This window comes from Juglans microcarpa x Juglans regia, chromosome 1D (assembly GCF_004785595.1).
Source record: "Juglans microcarpa x Juglans regia isolate MS1-56 chromosome 1D, Jm3101_v1.0, whole genome shotgun sequence".
Classification (NCBI taxonomy): domain Eukaryota; kingdom Viridiplantae; phylum Streptophyta; class Magnoliopsida; order Fagales; family Juglandaceae; genus Juglans; species Juglans microcarpa x Juglans regia.
The window spans coordinates 11,207,283-11,227,059 of NC_054594.1; the positions used below are offsets into that span (position 1 = coordinate 11,207,283).

The following is a 19,777-nucleotide window of genomic DNA, read 5'->3' on the forward strand; positions in this document are numbered from 1 at the left end:
AGCGTGATTCAAGTTTTGGGATTAGATTTAGGTATCTGGAAGATCGATGGATCGAGCTATCAGGCCACCTGGGTCGTTCCAAGTTCGAGAAGTGTACATGCATGTGCAGCTAAAAATTCCAGAGAAAACAATGGTATCACGACACACTATCTCGGGGGGAAATTGCCGTCTCATGCACGCAATATGATGCAATGCATGGTGCCACGATTGTTGTTCTCTAGTGCCTAATTTATTGCTGCAATATCATGCATCTTGATCTCATCCTTCAAAAAGCAAAACCAATATCGTCATGATCACCTTGAACAACTGCGACCAACCCTCAGATATTTCCTAATTATCAAAGTGTGGAATTAAGGATATTGTTGGTACAAGGTACTTATGGTGCTACAGAAGATACCCGATCTTAAACAGTAATGCATGTCAGCAACTTTGCAAGCAAATGGCAATTTGATTTTCTTAAATGGAACTTAACTGGTAATTATTGGGAAAAAATGGGGTCCATTTTTTATGTCCTTCCCTATAAATTGATCATTACAGATCAGGTGGCCTAGCCCCCCACTACATCTTCTTGAATACACAATATCCGATCACTTTAGTCATAGATATAGCTTGGCGTAATGGAGTCTGGAGAGGGTCTTAGGTCGAGAACTGAAGCTCTAAAATCTATCAGAACAAAGACAGCAGACAAAGGAAGATTAGCAGATGCAAAAGACAACAGTGAGTTGGTCGAAGAAGAGCCATTGAGCCCATCCGCTAGGTTGTTCCATGAACCGAACTTCAATGTCTACATCATAGCCATCATGGGTTGCAAAACCAAAATTCACGAGGACGTCGTTAGAGCCAACTTGCTCCACACTTTGCTTAAGCACCCTCGCTTCTCTAGTTTGCAGGTACCAACAAGAAACATAATTCTTTCTTACTTCTTTTTATTATTCTTTAATATGATGATAAATGGGGTTTTACATTTGTTTCAAGATCCCCAAAAGAATTCATGTGTGTTTTTACTAAAATCATTTTCCTTTACCCTTTTATATTCTAACCGAAGCGCATGCATGCAGGTTGAGAATGAAAAAGGAGATATGAAATGGGTTCGAACAAAAGTGGATTTAGACAAACACATAAGAGTCCCAGACCTAAATCCCGACATGGAATCAAGTGACCAGTTTGTTGAAGACTATGTCTATAACCTCAGCAAAACAGCCATAGACAGGTCCCAGCAACCTCTCTGGGACCTCCATCTTCTCAACATTAAAACCTCAGATGCAGAGGCTGTTGGCATATTCAGGATCCACCACTCTCTTGGCGATGGAACTTCCTTGATATCTCTTTTACTGGCATGCACACGCAAAATCGCCGATCCTGCAGCTTTGCCGACGGTTCCAGTGAAGAAGAAGAAGGAAAAAAGCAGTAACCCTTTGTGGCTTTCTCGGTGCTTCATTGGGCTGTGGTGGATTTTCCGCCTCTTTTGGCACACTGTCGTCGACGTGTTCATGTTCATAGCAACAGCTATGTTCCTGAAGGATACAGAGACGCCTCTCAAGGGTCCGCCTGGCGTCGAGTTCACCCCTCGGAGAATAGTTCACCGGACGGTCAGTTTGGATGATATCAAGTTAGTGAAGAACGCCATGGACATGGTAATTAATAATTCCATCTTCTGTCTCCTCTACTGCTACTGCAATGTTATTTCTTGGTCATTATTATGCTTTGGTGCTACAGTGGAAGTACTTTTGAGCATAGCATCAATATTGATTCAGACATTAACTGATGGATATTGACAACACTTGGATAAATGGAACAGTGAAGATCTTCTAACAATATGTACGAAACTGGAGACCTGGGTAGAAGTTATGCCTAGCTCGTACCTAGAATCTAGCTAGTATATTGAAGAAGGTAGGATTTCTAGAAGAAAAATGTAGAGCCACCCTTTCCACAATGTTATTACTTGCGTGTAAATTTACGCCGAAAAACCGTCAAATGGGTTCGATCCGGACTATTTTTCCGATTTTGATCCGGTCCAATTTTGAACGGGTTCGTGTATTAGAAAAAAAAATCGATCCGATTTTGATTTTATGTTTTTTCAGACTGAACCGGTCCGAAAAATATATATATATAAATTAATATTTTATATATAAATTTTATATAAAATTAATATTATACAAAATATTTTTTATATATAAGTTTTACATATAATATATAATTATATGTGAAAGTTGTATATATAATATATATAATTATATATCATATATGAAATAATTTTATATTATAATTTATAAATTATCAGTTATAACATAAAATATTAATCTTAAATATGAATATTTGTAATTTGTTTGATCATATGTTATCAATATAATTATATATAAGATAATGTTATATAATTTATAAAATAAAAGTTTAATCTTAAAGATGAAAATTTAATTGATCATATGCTTTAAACATACAAATATATATTAAATTATATTATATGTAGTCTAATATTTTATATAGTTATACTTATACTAATATAGTTATACTAAATCACTATAAGTTTATAACTAACACTAATATATAACTATACTAATAGTTATACTTATATTAATATAGTTATACTAAATCACTATAAGTTTATAACTAATACTAATATATAGCTATACTAATAGTCTAATATTAATACAATTATATAGTCTAATATATTCTATAGCTATACTAATATATAACTAATACTAATAGTCTAATATAGACTATAGTTATAGTTATACTAATATAGTTATACTAAATCACTACAACTAATACTAATATCATTATAATATATTAGAGTTATAGCATAATACATATATAATAGACTAATAGTATTAAGTTCACTATAAGTCTACCATATATAATATGGATGTCAGTATTAATATTGGTATAGTCTATAGTTATTTAGTATAAAGCAATTACAAATATTAATGTAATTAACTAAATGTAATCATATACAAAATGTGAAAACTAAAAAGCTTAATATATTGACAATTAACATAGATTCATAATATTAATACATTGACATACTCTAACTCTAAGTTAGTAACAAATTAGCAATTAATATCATAAATATAATTATAATTAATTACTTTTTTAATCATTCAATTAAATAATCCACATTGAATAGCTTACTTAATTTTAATTTTAGTAATTTAAATAATTTTTTTAATTAAATTATGTGCCAAAAAGATAAAATAATAACACTATACCTCATCTGCCAAACACAAAAAGGTGTCGTTTAGTATAAAACAGAACCTAAACGGCGCCATTTAAGTCTAGGGGGAGAATTTTGAACTTGAGATGCGTGAAACGACATCGTTTCGTGCAGCTCAATTTTTTTTTTTTTTTTTTTAAAACCGTCTGTTAAAACGGCACCGTTTGGGTCCAATTTCAATCTAAACGGCACCGTTTCAACATTAGTTTTAGTCACTTCACCCCCTCCCCCTCAGTTTTCACTTTTCACTTTTCACTTTCACTTCTCCCCACTCCCCCAAAAGGCGAAAACTCTAGCCCTCCCTCCGTCGCATCCCCCCTCCCCTCCAATCCCTCCGTGACTCCGTCGAAGTTCTCTCTGTAGACGATGCCTGTCTCTCAGACTCTCTACCTCACTCTCTCATCTCTCTGCCTCACTCTCTTATCTCTGTCTCTCTGTCCCCTCACCGACCGTTGCACATAACTTAGCCGCAGAACAGCAACCTATCACGCATAGACCCTCGACCTCACCTCACCCTCTCTGTCTTCGATTCCTCATGAACCCACAATAATTTATTTTTGTTTTTTTTTAATTACTTTGAAATCTGGTATAACTGTAGATGGTATTTTTTTTATTAGAGTTTTTGAATCTAAAATTTAGGATTTTTGTGATTGTGTTTGTGATTTGTCTGTGTTATTAGAGTTTTGTGATTGAGTTTGTGTTATTAAGGTTTTATGATTGAGTTTATAACTTGAAGAAAATGGGATAATTGCATCTGAGATATTGCATCTGGTTTATATATATATTGTCAATATGTAGTAAATTACAATTAAATGACATCCAATTGACAAATATTTCAAACATGGTACATGGTCACTTCCTATAATCAGCAGTGCCCAGGAAATTATTGTATTGATTGAACTACATTGTAGCATTTTTCATCATAATCACTATCTATATAAACAGAATCATCTCTAAGTTTGAATAGGTAACGAGAACTAAAACATCTTTAAATGTGGCTTAAAACTACCAAAATCAATTAAGAATCATATAGTAATTTGCATGCACTGACATATGACAAACTGTCAAACTTACATTTTAAAAAAATTTGAAAATCGGAACGGACCGGACCGGAAACCGGTACAACCAGAAGTACCAGTTTAGGAGGGTAACTGGTGCGTAATCGGTTTTGAAAAATATAAAACCGGTATATACCAGTTCGGTCCTAAGTTTTGTCTAAAACCGGACCGAACATGACCGGTTATACCCCTAGTTATTACCCTGTATTATTTATTCAGGATTAACACATTTTGAGTTGGATTAAGTGCTGTGGATAGCCGTAGTTAAATATAGCACTCACATTGGTCTCTTCTTACCAAGTTTTAGTTAAAAATAAATGCTATGTATTATCTCCTTATTGACATGTAATTTATTATTTTTATCATTTTATTTAAACACATATATTTACACATAAATATGAATATAAATATATTTGCATAACTCTTTTTTTTTTGCACTTTTACAAAGAAAAATTCTTCTCAGCAGCTACTATTCACTACCCCACACCTCACATCTTATGAACAAAAAACTGTAAGTGTGGGACGTGGGAGTGAATAGTAATTGATGCATATATTTCCTATTTTACATAATGTCAAACATTCCACTCTTTATTCTTTTTCCACTCTATATTATTTTTTTATTCTTTTTTTAACAATCATATCTTTTTAAATTCTTGATCAGAAGAGAAGGGCTGGTCATGAGTTATTGGTTATGGCCAAAGTAGCCAAAAAAAAAAAAAAAAGTTAGAGAAACACAGCCAATTATGTCATGTTAGACAAAAGAAAAAAATTAGGGTGGAGGCTAAAATAAATTTTAGAAAAGTGATTTCTTTCCAAATTCAGAAGGTTAGTGTAATTAAAGTGAAAAATCTGCTCTATTTTTAAAGATCCGGATGTAGACGGCCGGCCAGTCTTTGTGCTTTTTGTTTTTTGTTTCTTGTGTTTGCCAGAATTTGGCCAAAGAGCCAATTTGGTTAGTCGTAGGAGAATACTCTTATAATTTTCAAAAAAAAAAAAAAAAAAAAAAGTAAATGAATTTTATTGTCAAACATGAAACACCAATATTGAAGCAAACATGATCCTTTTATGTGTGAGGTTTGCAGACAATCAATGATGTAGCTCTGGGAATCACTCAGGCTGGTTTATCCCGCTATCTCAACAGGAAATATGGTAACTTTATCATTTCTCAGATTAATCTGATCCATTGTGTGTGTGTGTGTGTGTATATATATATATATGTATGTATCTGTAATATCATGTAGTCACCATGTTTCACTGTGCATTGCATGCATGCGCAGGTAATAATCTTCCCAAAAACATTCGCCTTAGATCAACCCTACTCATAAACATAAGAACATCTGCAGGGATTCAGGTGATATATATAAATCTTTCTTTTTTATTTTCTTAATAATTAGAAGCGCCATTAATAATATTTAATTCCAATTAATTAGGTGGAGATCTCTTACTTTTCTGTATCAAATACTCTATATATAATGTATATATGCAGGCTTTTGCTGATATGATGGAGAATGACACAAAGGCAAAGTGGGGAAACTGGATTGGTTATGTCCTCCTTCCCTTCTCCATTGCATTACGGGACGACGACCCCTTAGACTATGTTCGTCGAGCAAAGGCCACCATTGATCGAAAGAAGCACTCCTTTGAAGCTTTATACACTTTTATCAGTTCCGAGTTCATTCTCAAAACTCTTGGCATTAAGGTACTATCCATTAGTTAGGCTACGTTTGGGTAGTGAGAATACCTGTGAAGTGTTGAGAATGTTTGTGAATAGTAATAAAAAAGTAGTGAAAAAGTAATAATAGAATAATGAATAGTAGGTAAAAAGTAATGAATAGTAAAAAAGTAGGTGAAAAGTAATAATAAAGTAAAGAATAATAGTGAGAGTACTTGAGGTACTCTTGGTACCCAAACGTAGCCTAGTCTTTCTATTTGATACACTATATATGTATGTGTGTGTAGATCGAGGGAATTGCATGCAAATCATGCATATAATATAACTATGTCTAGCTAAAAGAAATTATTTGCATTTATTTGCCTAAACATAGATGATTAATCTATTTGCAAGCCTATTTATTGATGAGTAATGTTAGGTAAAAGTTTCAAACAGATAAGTTTAGCATAAGCCTTTTGTAAAAATGTGGACCTCACTAAAAAATGAGGCTTTTTTACACTTTCTCATAGTGGAATCCACTCTTTTATAAAAGACTTATGCGAAACTTGTCTATTGGGACTTATACAAATTATTTCTCTTTATTGACATGCCAAACATACTAATGCAAGTGAAAGTCTAGCATATAAGATAATATAAAATAATATTATTGTTTTGACTTTTTTCTTTAATTTCTATATAAATTGTAATGGGTCTCGCCGTAAGCGGTGTATTTACAAGTTGACTGGTAATTAGTCAAATGAAGTTGCATTATTCTCTTGCTTGACAGCGGGCGAGTGCTCTATCTCACAGAATCATCACTCACACAACAATGTGCTTCTCCAATCTAGTTGGACCCCTGGAAGAAATTGGCTATTATGGTCATCCCATGGCTTATCTAGCTCCAAGTTGTTATGGTCAACCACATGTAAGTACTGTTTCTTCTCCATTGCAGGCTTAGAGTTAACCATGATTAGAGTTATTTTTTAGTACTTTTGCAACTCATGATCAGCTGAAACTAATTAATCGAGTACTCTGCGTGCGTACTACTTTTTGCAGGCATTAATGATTAACTTCCAAAGTTACATAAACAAGATGACCATTGTTCTGTCAGTTGATGAAGACACAATTCCTCATCCCCGGGAGCTATGTGACGATATTGTCCATTCTCTTGAGCTCATTAAGAATGCCGTCATAGCAAAAGGCCTCGTCAAGGAATCTCATAACACAAATGGGACCTGTTCTGAGAATTCCAACTCCATAATTACTTGAGGATCGATCAAATTTGTGTAAACTAGTACTATAGTTCAACTTATTGATGCCCGATCGACATATCTTTCACAAGTGTTTTTTTCCTCATGATTTCTTACTGTTACAGAATGATTATCAATTAAATAAGGTTGTGGCATATATCCTATGAATTCTGAATATAAGATGTACTCATGTACCTTAATTTATCGATTTGACATATTAATGTCATAAAGTGCATTTAAGCTAAGAATTGCATTAATGTTTTTTTGTTCATGTAAGTACCACTGCAACAAAAATTTGATTTTGAGATGATTTTTTTTTTTTACAAAATAAAAATCCTCTCAAAAAATGAATTTTAGAGAGAAATTTAAATTTCGTCCCTAAAAACCGACGGATGTCATTAACCATTCGAACAGTCAATGTTTCGTTTGAACGATATACATAAGGATGAGAAATTTTATCCTCAGTAATTTTATGTTTGAGCATTGACTAAAACCGTTCGAACATAAATAAAATAAAGTACTTTCGAATGGACATTAGATATGATTGAACAAGAAATTAGCAAGTTCATTTACTAAATTTAGCGAGAAATTGACTTACTGTTAGAACAGTTTATTCAACTCTTCGAACGCCAAAGAGTTATAGTTTGAACATAGGCAGTGACCATTTGATTAGTATTAATATATGTTCGAATGGAAAATAAAGAGTTAGAACAGAAATTATGGCGAGATTGATTAATTGCAGAAATCTTTGGCAGGAATGAAAATGCTTTCGAAGGCTTATACATTACGTTCATACAGAGCCATAACTTTCACAAATTTTGATGGCAAAACAATACCTTACTTAATTATGGAGAAGTATTTAATTTATATAGAAAATTAGCAATTAAAGAATATATATAATGGAACTCAATAATTAATTTAGAAAAGAGAAAGACAATTCAAAATTAAATTAATTTTACAAAACACAAAATATTGTCCATAAAAAAAAAAATCAAATAAAAGATATACACTATTATCCCAACTCTTTTACCACATCCTTGACTTCGGCTAGGCGTGCTTTTAGCGGTGTTAGCCGTGTACTAATCGTCACCTGAGTCTTAGAGATGCTAGTAATCTTTGTACGTACATAAGTCAAATATGGCACTTTGGATTTTTGTACGCAATACATCAATCACCTCTGCTGATCTCTGCACGCACTATATTTGTCATTTCCTCACGAATAGTAGTGTGTGATGCGTCTTGTGTAGATATTTTACCCGATATGCCATGATCTCTCGGGTGTGCATCTCCCTAAGTCTCGATTGGCTTTGTAGTGGGAGCACGAAGACGAAATCTCGAGTGCCACATGCTATGTGACAAGGTCAAGGAGCTGATCAGCTCCCAAACATGCTCAAACATATCTGGCAGGATCGCCACTAACTGAAATCGTGTGATTAGAACCCCAAATGACAATATATCTATCATAATGTAGTGGGATTCTGATAGGTCGATATGCACCCCATGAGCGACGCGTATTATAAACCATGCCCGATTCATGCCAACCTCAAGTCTTATGCTGTTGAGGATCAATGTTATTGGTGATGATTATATTTATAATCTTGAAGAAACCAGATTAATCAACTTGTTAGATGCTCTTCATCCCATCAAAACCTCATGATCAGCAAGACCATCTACTCTATCTACATAAGTGCTATCGTCCTTAGCTGTCTTCCCATCACCCACATTTGTAAACTCCCTGGGCACCACTTTCGAATATGTAATCAATAGTCAAGGCATACCAATAAAATTGGCGACTGCGTCCACTGAAAATGTAACTGATATGCCCTAGACCGAGATCTTGTATGCCTTATTATCTCGGCTAGCACCACCAAGCTCTCTATAGAACTCAAATACGATGTCGACGTAGGCAATGATGTCCTTCCCTTCGTTCTTCTGGTCGATGATTGATGTCCAATCATGCTTAACGAATACCAGGGAATGACCCTCCCATAGAAGATCTTAAAAGTTCGAGATCTTCACCTAACGCTCAAGTAAAAGAGTTCTCTCTCGAACTTTTTTGCTGGAGGGTTGCCTTGACCTGCCACACTTCCTTCCCCTATAAGCCATTGTGAACCTAAAATTTAAAAATTAATACTAGGACTTCGAACTTCAAACCAATATTTTCTTTCAATCACCACAACAATATTTTCACTAAAACTTCAAACCAATATTTTTCAAGTAAGTAAAATTCGTCAAGGGCCCAAATAATAAAAAAATAGTTAGGACTATTCATCTGGGTCGGGTTTTTTCCCAGCCCGGTCTGGAACTAGGGAAACCGGATTCAGGTTCTCGCCTGGAACTCAAATTGCAAAACTCGGACCTACTCAGTCCAGGTACGGGTTTGAAACCCGGTACCCGAGTCTTTTTTAAAAGACTTACTCGGCATCAAGACAACGGTGTCATTTTTTCGTTTGAGGGTTAAAAACTTCATCCTTTGAGTCTCTCTCTCTCTCTCTCTCTCCCTCTCTCTCTCTCTCTCTATGTTTCTATGCATGAGGAATGATGGGGTAATCAATTGGTTGATAATGGTTTGGGTTGTTTATGGATTTTGTATTGGGTATCAACTTGTTTATGGATTCGTTGATTCATTGGCGTTATTCAGAATGGTTTTTTCACCAAAAGTGCGTTCAAAAGAAAAGATCATAAAACTTGTTTGCTTCACATTCTCAATAAATCCCCACTCTACTATTTTTAACATCTCTGTATTTACAGCTTATAAGCTGCTACAACAATTTGCTTCACAAGCTGAATGCATGTCTTGAAACTTTGTTACCAAAACCAGATCTAAACAATTCTATTTATTTAGATTTAAAAGTAGGTATTTTTCACCAAACAAATTTAAAAATAGTCGAGTGATTAGCTTTTATCCTTTAATTGGAGTCCGCTTGCAATACAAATCATGGTAACCTCTAATTACATGGCTGATGGCTTTCTAAACTTCTTCAAGCTATACAAACATGCAATATCTATGATCAAACCCTGAAAACTATATGAAATTTTGATAACTTTATTTTATCATTAGTAACACTTGTAAAGGATAACAAAGCATCACAACATTATCGAGATAGAAATTAAGAACCTATAATAGAAGCCTTAATTTTCTTTTTGGGATCTCTTAAAGAACTCCTAAAAATAGACCTCTTTTGGTTCCACAGCTTCTTTCACATGCACTTCCTAGTTTTCCTTGACTTCCTTGACTTCCTCCTCAACTTTCAAAGCCAAGACAGGGTATGACCTGAAGAGTCCTGTGGGAGTCTTGAAAGTGATCTTCCCAGTGGGAGGATCATCCACACAAATCTCATTGAGTGTAATCCAGAAAAAGAGCTCCTTGGCCTTGACTCCACTAAGACTCTTGATCTTGTTTTGCTCAACATATGTTGTGACTTCAGTGCCATAGGAAACAAGCTTCCCAATCTGTTCAAATTTGTGGGTTCTACTATTTTTTTGCTTCAACCACACAAAGCCAGTCTCTCTATTACACTCACATTCCTTAATGTCTTGCAATGGTAGAAACCCATTTGGCAACCCAACTTCCTTGAGCAAAAGCTTCGATTTTTCTTTACAAAGCTTGTCTCCATAATAGACCTCTGCCTTGGCCTTGACTTCCTCTAGAACCAAAGACATTTTTTATTTTTTATTTTTTTTGCTATGGCTTTTTCTAGGGTGTTCTTCTTTATTTCAAGTTCAAGGATAATGACACAGTGACAATGAATAGAGTCTTAGATTACCTGATGCATAGTTCTTGTGGTGGGATTGTGTATCTGAGATTTACTCTCTAAGGTTGGGTTCCAAGGGCCCTGTCTTGGTAAGGTTTCACTTCTAACTTAAAAATTTTATATATTTCCACGTCAACCTTTCAAGTAACCTAAGTTTGCACCCACCATCTTACTTTAGGTTATGAAGTACATGATTAAATTTTCTTTAGATATATTCTGAGTCTTCTTTTTATATGCATATCTAACTTATGAATCCTCTAAATATCTTTTACTAATGAAACATTCACATAGGTTAAGATTATTTGTTTGTTGTGTTTGATTTTTTATTCTGCTGTGTTTCATTAATAACAGATGGAAGAAGATTCTATGAGTTGTAATGTCAGTACAATCCATGGGGTTGGTAATGACTCATCTTCTATTCCAATGGATATGGAGGAGCATGAGAGTCTTCCAACCCCTTCATTCACATATACACAACACCCTACCCATTCAATCCCACCTTTACCCAATAAATCTAAAAAAACACTTAGTAACCAATCGGTAGTTTGTGAACACTTTACTAAAGTGCAACCTATTGACCATGATAACCCACAAGCTCAGCGCAACTATTGTGCTAAACTATACAGCTGCCACTATAAGAATGACACTTCATCTATGATACATCACCTCTAGAATGCATGTGAAACTTCCCCTCTTTGAGTTAAAGGAGTTGGAAAAAATCAATCATCTAGTGTTAAGAGAGATGCAGAGGGAATAGTGTGTACCCCATAAAGTCTAGTGAAGTATGATTCAGAAAAACTTAGGGTGTCAACCGCTAAGTTTTTTATTAGATGTGAATTGCCTTTTAGGCTAGTGAAGCACAAAGGGTTTGTTGAGTTCATGGCTGATTTAGAGTCTCATTTTACTTTGCCATCTCGAATCACTTTAAAAAATGATTGTATTAACCTGTATAACGAAGAGAAGATACAACTAACCAAATTTTTGAATGGCAAAGAATTTGTCTAACCATCGATACCTAGACATCAGTGCAAAATATGTACAACATGTGCATTAATGCAAATTTTATTGATTGCAACCGGAGATTGTATAAAAATAATAATAAAATTTTGCCAAATTCCCAACCATAGGGGTGAAACTATTAGAGGGTGTTAGACTTGAGGTTGTATGATTAGAAAATTAATAAGATTTTGATTATCACAATTAATAACGCCTCATCTAATGATGTTGATGTTGATTATATGAGGAGGATGATAAAGGATAATGATTGTACCATATTGGATGGTGAGTTTCTTCACATACGGTGTGTTGCCCATATATTGAATTTGATTGTTATGGACGGTTTGAGAGATGTTTATGAGTTTATAACAAGAATTAGAGATGCCGTCAGATATGTGAAGTCTTCACCGTCAAGATTTGTCAAGTTCAATGCTTGTGCAGTAAAGGAAAATATTAGTGGGAGGATGATTAGCTTAGATATTCTTACTAGATGGAACTCCACATATTTGATGTAAGTACCACTGAAAAACAAAAACAAGCCTTTGAACACTATTATATGTATGTGGACAATGAATTCGTGAACCCCACTAGTGATGATTGGGAAAAAGCACAGATTTTTGTAGAATTGCTGAAAATATTTTATGATGTTACATTAAATATTTCTGGCTCTTTGTATGTAACGGCTAGGGTATATTTTCAAGAACTCTGCACAATTGAACATACATTAAATGATATGTGCAAGAGTCATGATATTATCACTATGACAATGAGCATAAATATAAAAAGTACATATGACAAGTATTGGGGTAGCACATATAGGTTCAACTTGATGATATATGTTGCTTTTGTGCTTGATCCACGATATAAAATGGTGTCAATGAAATTTTGGTTGAAATAATGCAAATGAGATGAGTTGGCGGATAGGATAGAGGCCAATGTTAAACTCTTGTTAAGCCGCTTGATTGAGCAGTATAACAAATTTTGTGTGGCAAGTGGGGGAGTTCTAATGTGGCTCAAGGGAGGCTAAACACTATTTCTACTTCTACTACTATCTCGACTAAATTTGATATCAAGTTAGAGAAATAACTTCAGGAGCAAGGGTTTATGGAGTTTAGATTAGAACTAGATAGGTATTTGTTGGAGGGATGTGCACAAAAATCACACAGTTTTGATATTTTGGATTAGAGGAGAGTTAATAACACCAATTATCATGTCCTTGTTGAGGTAGCCCGTGATGTGTTAGCCAGTACCATCATTTCCACTGTTGCCTAGAGTTCGCATTCAGTACTGGAAGATGCATCTTGAATTCTTTTAGGAGTTCATTGTCTCTAGAGATTGTCGAAACTCTCATTTGAATCCAAAATTGGTGAAGGACCAAATCTGTCGACATCCAGGAGTTGAAAGAATACGTAGAGTCAGTGGATCTTGAATGTAAGTTTAAACCTTGAAATATATTTTTTTAATATCTATCTAACTCAATTTATTATATATCTAACTCAATTTTAATAGTTTTTTAGATAAGTATCTAGCTTCATCTTCAACCGAGGCTGTTGTGAGTCTCCCTTCCCATTCATGCAGAAATATTTGTTGATCTTTGATGGTATGTAGAGATTCTTATTTTTCCACTTTCTTTTGCTTTGCAAACTTCTATTTAAGTCTCTTGGCTTTATATTACATATTAATACTTTTTAGTTAATATTTGTTTTCTTATGCTACAGGTTTTGTAGTAGCTTAGGAAAAAAGCTTTAAAGCACGCTAAGGGTGGGTTTGGATAGACAATTCAGATGAAATAAGATGATATGTTTTGAATAGTAGTGAGATGTTTTTAGTTAAGATGAAATGCGACAGTTTGTAAAAAAGTGTGTGTTTGGATAGTGAGATGAGATGAGATAGTTTTGACTTTTTGGGATTTGATAAAGGGGTGGGTCCCACTGTGCACTGTTCACTTTAGTTTTCACTGTTCATGCATTGTTTACGTTAGTTTTGGCACTGTTCACGCACTATTAATGTCAATTTTCACTATTTTATACTATTTATTTACTATTCTTTAAGTGGATGCTTTCAAAACTTAAGAGATCAAATAATATTGTGTTTGGATAACCAAAATTATTGTACGGTACAACTCTAAATGAGATGTTTTCATCTGAACTGTCTATCCAAACCCACTAGTTAATAGAAGACCAAATTTTGGAAAAAAAAAAATAGAAAGAACAACAGCAAAAAGGAACAAGGAGTATGAAAAAAAGGAAGACCAAGCTTTGTAGTTTATTGTTGTGTATTGGAGTTTGATTAAAGCAATGTATGCATTTTGTAATATTCTTAGCAAATTAATTGAAACAATGTAACATGTAGTGGATTACATCGTGTATGTCGCATGTATTTGGATTTTATTTTATTTTATAAAATCATTCTAATGCTACATCAATATCATATAAACAATGTGGGCTTTTATGTAAAAAATCCGGATTGGTCCAGGTTCTGACCCGGGTTTGACCCTATTCAGTTTTGAAACCCAGGTTCTCAGGCCAAAATCTGGATGAAAAATCCTTAAAATAGTATAGATTATACCAATTAAGCACTCATTCTAATATTCTCTCTCTCTATATATATCGCATGCACCTTGCTCGATCGACTACACATTGCTCTAGTGCTATTACTTGGTAAATAAAACAAATATATAGGTAGAAAGTGAGTCCATACCTCTACAATTAGTAATTATTGATAGGAAATGATAGTTGCGGCCGTAAATGTACAAGCGTCGTGTAATCAGAAAAAAATGAATAAATACAGGATCACATAAATTTTTTATTTTTTTTAAATATAGTGGACTATACTCTTTTTCAAAACGACTGTACGACGCTTGCGTATTTCACGACTGCATATAATATTACTCAAAAAGCATTTGACCAACGTAACATTAAAAAAATCATCGTGATATAATATATGCATGAATATAGTGATTTTACTAATTCATTTTATTGAGTCATAGCTGCCATTAGGGGTGTAACCGGTCCGGTCCGGTTTTGGATAAATCTAGGACCGAACCGGTATGTACCGGTTTTTCATTTTTCAAAACTGATTACGCCCCGGTTACCCTCCTAAACCGGTACATCCGGTTTTACCGGTTTCCGGTCAGATCCGGTCCGGTTTTTCGATTTTTTTAAAATATAAAAAACATATAATAAAGTATTACTTCTTATGATAAAATGTTATTAATAATTTAATATATATATATATATATTATGTTTAAAGCATATAATCAATAAAATTTTTATTTTTAAGATTAAACTTTTATTTTATAAATCATAATAACATTATCTTATATATAATTATATTAATAATATATGATCAAACAAATTACAAATGTTCATATTTAAGATTAACATTTTATGTTATAATTTATAAATTATAATATGAAATTATTTCATATATGATATATAATTATATATTATATATAAAAATTTAATATATAATTATATATTATATATAAAAGTACTTATATATATAAATATTTTGTATAATATATAAAATTAATTTATATATATATATTTTTTCTAACCGGTCCGGTTCGGTCCGGTCCGGTTCCAGAAACTACGGAACCAAAACCGGACCAGTTCCGGCCAGTTTTCATAATATAGGAACCGGTTCTGGACCGGACCGATCGGTTCGGTTCGGTCTGGTCCAATTTTCGGACCGATCGGTTCGGTTCGGTCTAGTCCAATTTTCTGATTTTTCGGTTTAAATTTACACCCCTAGCTGCCATGTGTTTTTGCCCCATAAAGAAGCTGGTTAATTGTTCAGTCCAAAGACTCTACCGGCGATACGTGTGACCTTGTCTTCTTGAGTAACAGAGCTCCATCTAAATGTCCTTTAACCTGTAGAACACTTCAAAGGCATCATTATTTTCTTTAAATACAATACCTTCACGTAATGATATAAACGCCCTTCAATATTGCGGTTGCACATTTATTCATTCTTTAAGGATCTTTCATATACGGCCAGCTTTGACATTAATTTCATTCATCACTCATCGAACAATCCGTAACCTGCATGGATAACTCATATGCATTTATATCTTGTTCATTTATGGCATTAGAGGTGGCAATATATAGTATGACTAGTGAATTCAATATGAACACAACATAAAAGAAGCGGCTTTGGTTTTAATATAAATAACTCTAGGTTAAAACGGGTCAACATGCACAATTAATAGATGTTTAAATAATGAGTCAATTTGTTTAATCCGCAATCAATTCTGTTAAACTTTATTTGAAGATTATAATCACAATATGTTTACTTTTGTTATTGTTGTGATTATAATTTTGGTAATATTCTAGATTAATATCTCAAAATATTACATTTTTTGCTAGTATATAGTCCTAATATTTTCTGAAGATATTAACTATAATGTACATTAATTTTCATATGAAATGATGTTAATTAGGTCAAACGAGTTATACGGGTCAGTTGACCTGTTTTCATGAAACGAGTTGTGTTGTGTTAACCCAATTCTAACTGATTATTAAACGGGTTATGTAGCTCGTGTCATGCCATCCGTTATTTTTATGGATCCTATCAGACTGTTATATATGGTTTGACCCGTTTAATTAAAAGAGTTGTATTTGGGCTGACATATATATTCGAATATTTTTTACTTGACACAACACAAAAACGATCCGCAAATATCATGAATTGCAACCCCTTATTTAAGATATACTTTCTTTGTCAATAAAATAATACTTGCATTTTTCATACATGTCATTCAACTCGGTTGCTTTTGAACAATGATTATATATAAAAAATTTTATGCTTGTCGTCACACTATTGATGATCCGTATCAACTGCAAGCATGCATGCATACTCGAATCTTCCCTTAAAATTTAATGGAGGCTAAATGAAGCACAAATTTGTTATAGCTTGTTTGTTTGAAAGGGAAACGTAATTTTCATTTATCCATTTTGATCATTATAGAGAGAAAAAAGGGATAGTACTTATCCATCCATATCTAAATTTTGATTGAGGGCTAGCTATCTTTTCCAAGTGATGCAATATGGCCGAGTTAGCTAGCCTTCCTAATTTTGACATATTTCAGTACTGCATGCATGGTTTGGTACACGGTCCTTACCTACCTTGGATGATTTCTTTAATTGTTTTGGCCAACCAGTTCCAATAGCAAATTACTCACTAGATTTCCACATTTTACGTACTGTTGCAAATGATACTTAACAAATATATAACAAATTTAAATCTATTTCTGTCAAAGATCATCAACTAAGCTGAGAATTCTTCCAAGTCAAAGAACTATATAGGTTTGAAACTCTAAAATAGCTTTTACAGAGCTTTAATTATATATATTTGTGTAGAAAATCACGGGGTGAGTTTACCGTATAATGGGCTACAGTTTTCAACTTTCGCACAAATTTACTAAGGTTGCGTTGTCATAAATATAAGGCAAGATTTACAACCCATATATAGAATGAAAAGGAAGAACGACGAGGGCGGCTGAGAGAAACGGCCTTCTCATTTCACATTTCCTTTTCTTCGGTTTATTTCGGCTATTCAACCTTTGGAATTCTGGAGCAATCCTTCTTTGAGCTTTTGGGTATAACGTGCAAATAATATATACAATTTCATGCCTGATACAATGACGACGGAATGGTCTGCAACATCTGCTACAAAAGCTTATCTTGATACTCTCAAGCTGGTATGGTTATTAATTCATTAATTTCTCCTAGCTAGTTACTTTTTTTTCTTTTATTTTGGTTATATATAAATGAATAAATACACCCTACGATGATAAAAAGATACCTGCATCATAGGATGATAAAAAGATAATGATTAAAATGATAATGAAAAATAATTTTCCTTTACGCTTATGATCTCTTTGAATTGAAAGAAACTGTTTGAGCAAAGAATTGCTGATTGCCCCAATTCAAATAAGATCTGTACTTATGATACAGTTGACAACATGATATTTAATTAATATTCATTAATTGTAATGAAACACTAATTATTTTTATGCTAAATTGGATTGTAAAAATCAATGTGAAATATGATCATCTCAGAGTAGATTCAACCATGAGAAAATGGCCGGAGATATAGTCGGGAACTAGCTTGGTTTGTATTTATAGCGAAATGTGAAAACTTAGAAATGACCAAATTCATGTACGCCACCACAAAAGAATTAAACCACTCTGTTGGATGAAGAAATGGAAGACTTTATTTAATTTGCTTATCCATAGAACTACCATAAGCATATATACTAATTATAATCGATCTAGCCGATCAAACCAAGATTAAAACTAATTTGTCATAATGGTGACGACCCAATTAAGAAATGAGAAGTGTTAAATTTACAATATGATTTCACAAAATTAAATCCACAAATTGATGTGGCTTGATGAGTTAAGTCAAGCTGTGACGTTCTTTTTACAGTAAATTAGATCTAATACATCACATTAAACTATGTCAGCTTGTGAGTTTACTCTTTCGAGATCTCTTCGTAGATAAAACATTTTTTTTTAAAGAATTTCTAGTTGCAACACTTGTTGAAGCTTTCTTGTGTTCCTTTTTAATCAAAATCTTAAAAAAAGAGTTAGAAGAAAATTTACACTTCAGTTAAACTACCAATATTGATCACTTTTGCAACGGGACGACAAAACTATCAAAGTTTTCACTTTATTCATCTCTAAAATACCATTTGATTTCTTGCCATTTAGAGCAACTAGACCTTGTTAGTTTTCATATTACATTGGTTTCATAAATTGTAGCCAACTTATATGTTTCTGCATTGACCTTCAGTGTAACAATCGCAAGAGACAATGCGATCCATGGAAGACACATGAACTTGGGAGCAGTGAATTTGTATCAGCCTTAGCAGCAGGCACAAGATCTAAGCTCATAGTAGAGGTGACATCTGGTGCTTCCCCATCAACAATAGCCTTAGCAGCAGCCGCAAGGCAAACTGGTGGGAGGCTGGTGTGTATTCTTCCAGAACCAGAACTTGCTGAGTCGAAAAAAACAATTAAAGACTTGGGTCTCAAGGACTTGGTGGAATTCAGAACTGGAGATCCCTCAGAAATATTGCACAATTACAAGAAAATCGATTTCTCTCTTGTTGATTGTAAGAACGATGATTATACTAGTTTGCTAAAGTTGCTAGATGTTAATCCTAAAAGGTCAGTGGTTGTGGCAAACAACTTGGTGGGAAAGAAAAAAGGGTTTTCAAACCACTTAAGAGGAAGCATGAAGGAGAAGGTTGAAGTGAGGTCTCTGAAGCATCCCATAGGAAAAGGCATGGAGGTTACAATGATTGGTAGAAAGGAGGAGATTGATAAGCGGGGTTGGGGTACTGGAGGTGGTCGTTCTGGAGTGGGGTTACGGCGGGCTGGTACCATGAAGGGGACTGGAAATAGCAAATGGGTGGTAAAGTTTGATAAGGAAAGTGGTGAGGAACATATCTTCAGGGTGCCTAAATCATTTTAAAAGACAGCTTTGTTTTGCAGCAAAGTTAAATATTGTGCTCCATCCAAAGGTTTTGCTGGAAATTATGAATCTTTGGTGTGTCATCCTCACGAAACTACGTACTGAGAAGCTTCTTATACGTACAGATCAATGGAGGCACCAACTTGCATTGTTATAGTAATTAATCTCATTGTTCATCCACATTGTCATGCAGTGGCCCGATAATCAGATATATGACTCAGAAAGCAGTGCCTTTAGTATGCTTTCTATAAAGGAATGGAAATGCTTGATCTACGAAAGAGATTTTGAAAAACATTACTTTAAAAATTGACGTAGTTTTATGTGGTGCATTAAATTGTAAATGTCTTATTATTACACATAATATAGACCTA

The 19,777-nt window shown here is 33.8% G+C and overlaps 3 protein-coding genes across 3 annotated transcripts; 2 read left to right on the plus strand and 1 right to left on the minus strand.

The window, feature by feature from the left end:
* Positions 1–537: 537 nt before the first annotated feature.
* On the plus strand, positions 538–7,415 carry LOC121249161 (O-acyltransferase WSD1-like). The gene is made up of 7 exons (XM_041147865.1): positions 538–890; positions 1,059–1,634; positions 5,352–5,418; positions 5,547–5,620; positions 5,756–5,968; positions 6,708–6,845; positions 6,977–7,415. The coding sequence occupies exons 1-7, from the start codon at positions 618–620 to the stop codon at positions 7,187–7,189; spliced, it is 1,554 nt and encodes a 517-aa protein (XP_041003799.1). The 5' UTR covers positions 538–617; the 3' UTR covers positions 7,190–7,415.
* Positions 7,416–10,196: 2,781 nt separating this feature from the next.
* LOC121234105 lies at positions 10,197–10,902 on the minus strand. The gene has a single exon (XM_041129920.1). It carries the CDS (start codon positions 10,831–10,833, stop codon positions 10,384–10,386), a length of 450 nt encoding a protein of 149 aa, XP_040985854.1. The 5' UTR covers positions 10,834–10,902; the 3' UTR covers positions 10,197–10,383.
* A 6,498-nt stretch (positions 10,903–17,400) lies between these two features.
* On the plus strand, positions 17,401–19,561 carry LOC121239056. Its single transcript, XM_041136179.1, has 2 exons — positions 17,401–17,625; positions 18,723–19,561. The coding sequence occupies exons 1-2, from the start codon at positions 17,554–17,556 to the stop codon at positions 19,404–19,406; spliced, it is 756 nt and encodes a 251-aa protein (XP_040992113.1). The 5' UTR covers positions 17,401–17,553; the 3' UTR covers positions 19,407–19,561.
* The last annotated feature ends 216 nt before the right edge of the window (positions 19,562–19,777 follow it).

Coding starts and splice junctions, on each gene's coding strand:
- LOC121249161 (XM_041147865.1), top strand. CDS start 618: ATGGAGTCTGGAGAGGGTCTTAGGTCGAGAACTGAAGCTCTAAAATCT. Junction 5,621..5,755: donor GAACATCTGCAGGGATTCAG/GTGATATATATA, acceptor GTATATATGCAG/GCTTTTGCTGATATGATGGA. Junction 6,846..6,976: donor GTTGTTATGGTCAACCACAT/GTAAGTACTGTT, acceptor TACTTTTTGCAG/GCATTAATGATTAACTTCCA.
- LOC121234105 (XM_041129920.1), bottom strand. CDS start 10,833: ATGTCTTTGGTTCTAGAGGAAGTCAAGGCCAAGGCAGAGGTCTATTAT.
- LOC121239056 (XM_041136179.1), top strand. CDS start 17,554: ATGCCTGATACAATGACGACGGAATGGTCTGCAACATCTGCTACAAAA. Junction 17,626..18,722: donor ATCTTGATACTCTCAAGCTG/GTATGGTTATTA, acceptor ATTGACCTTCAG/TGTAACAATCGCAAGAGACA.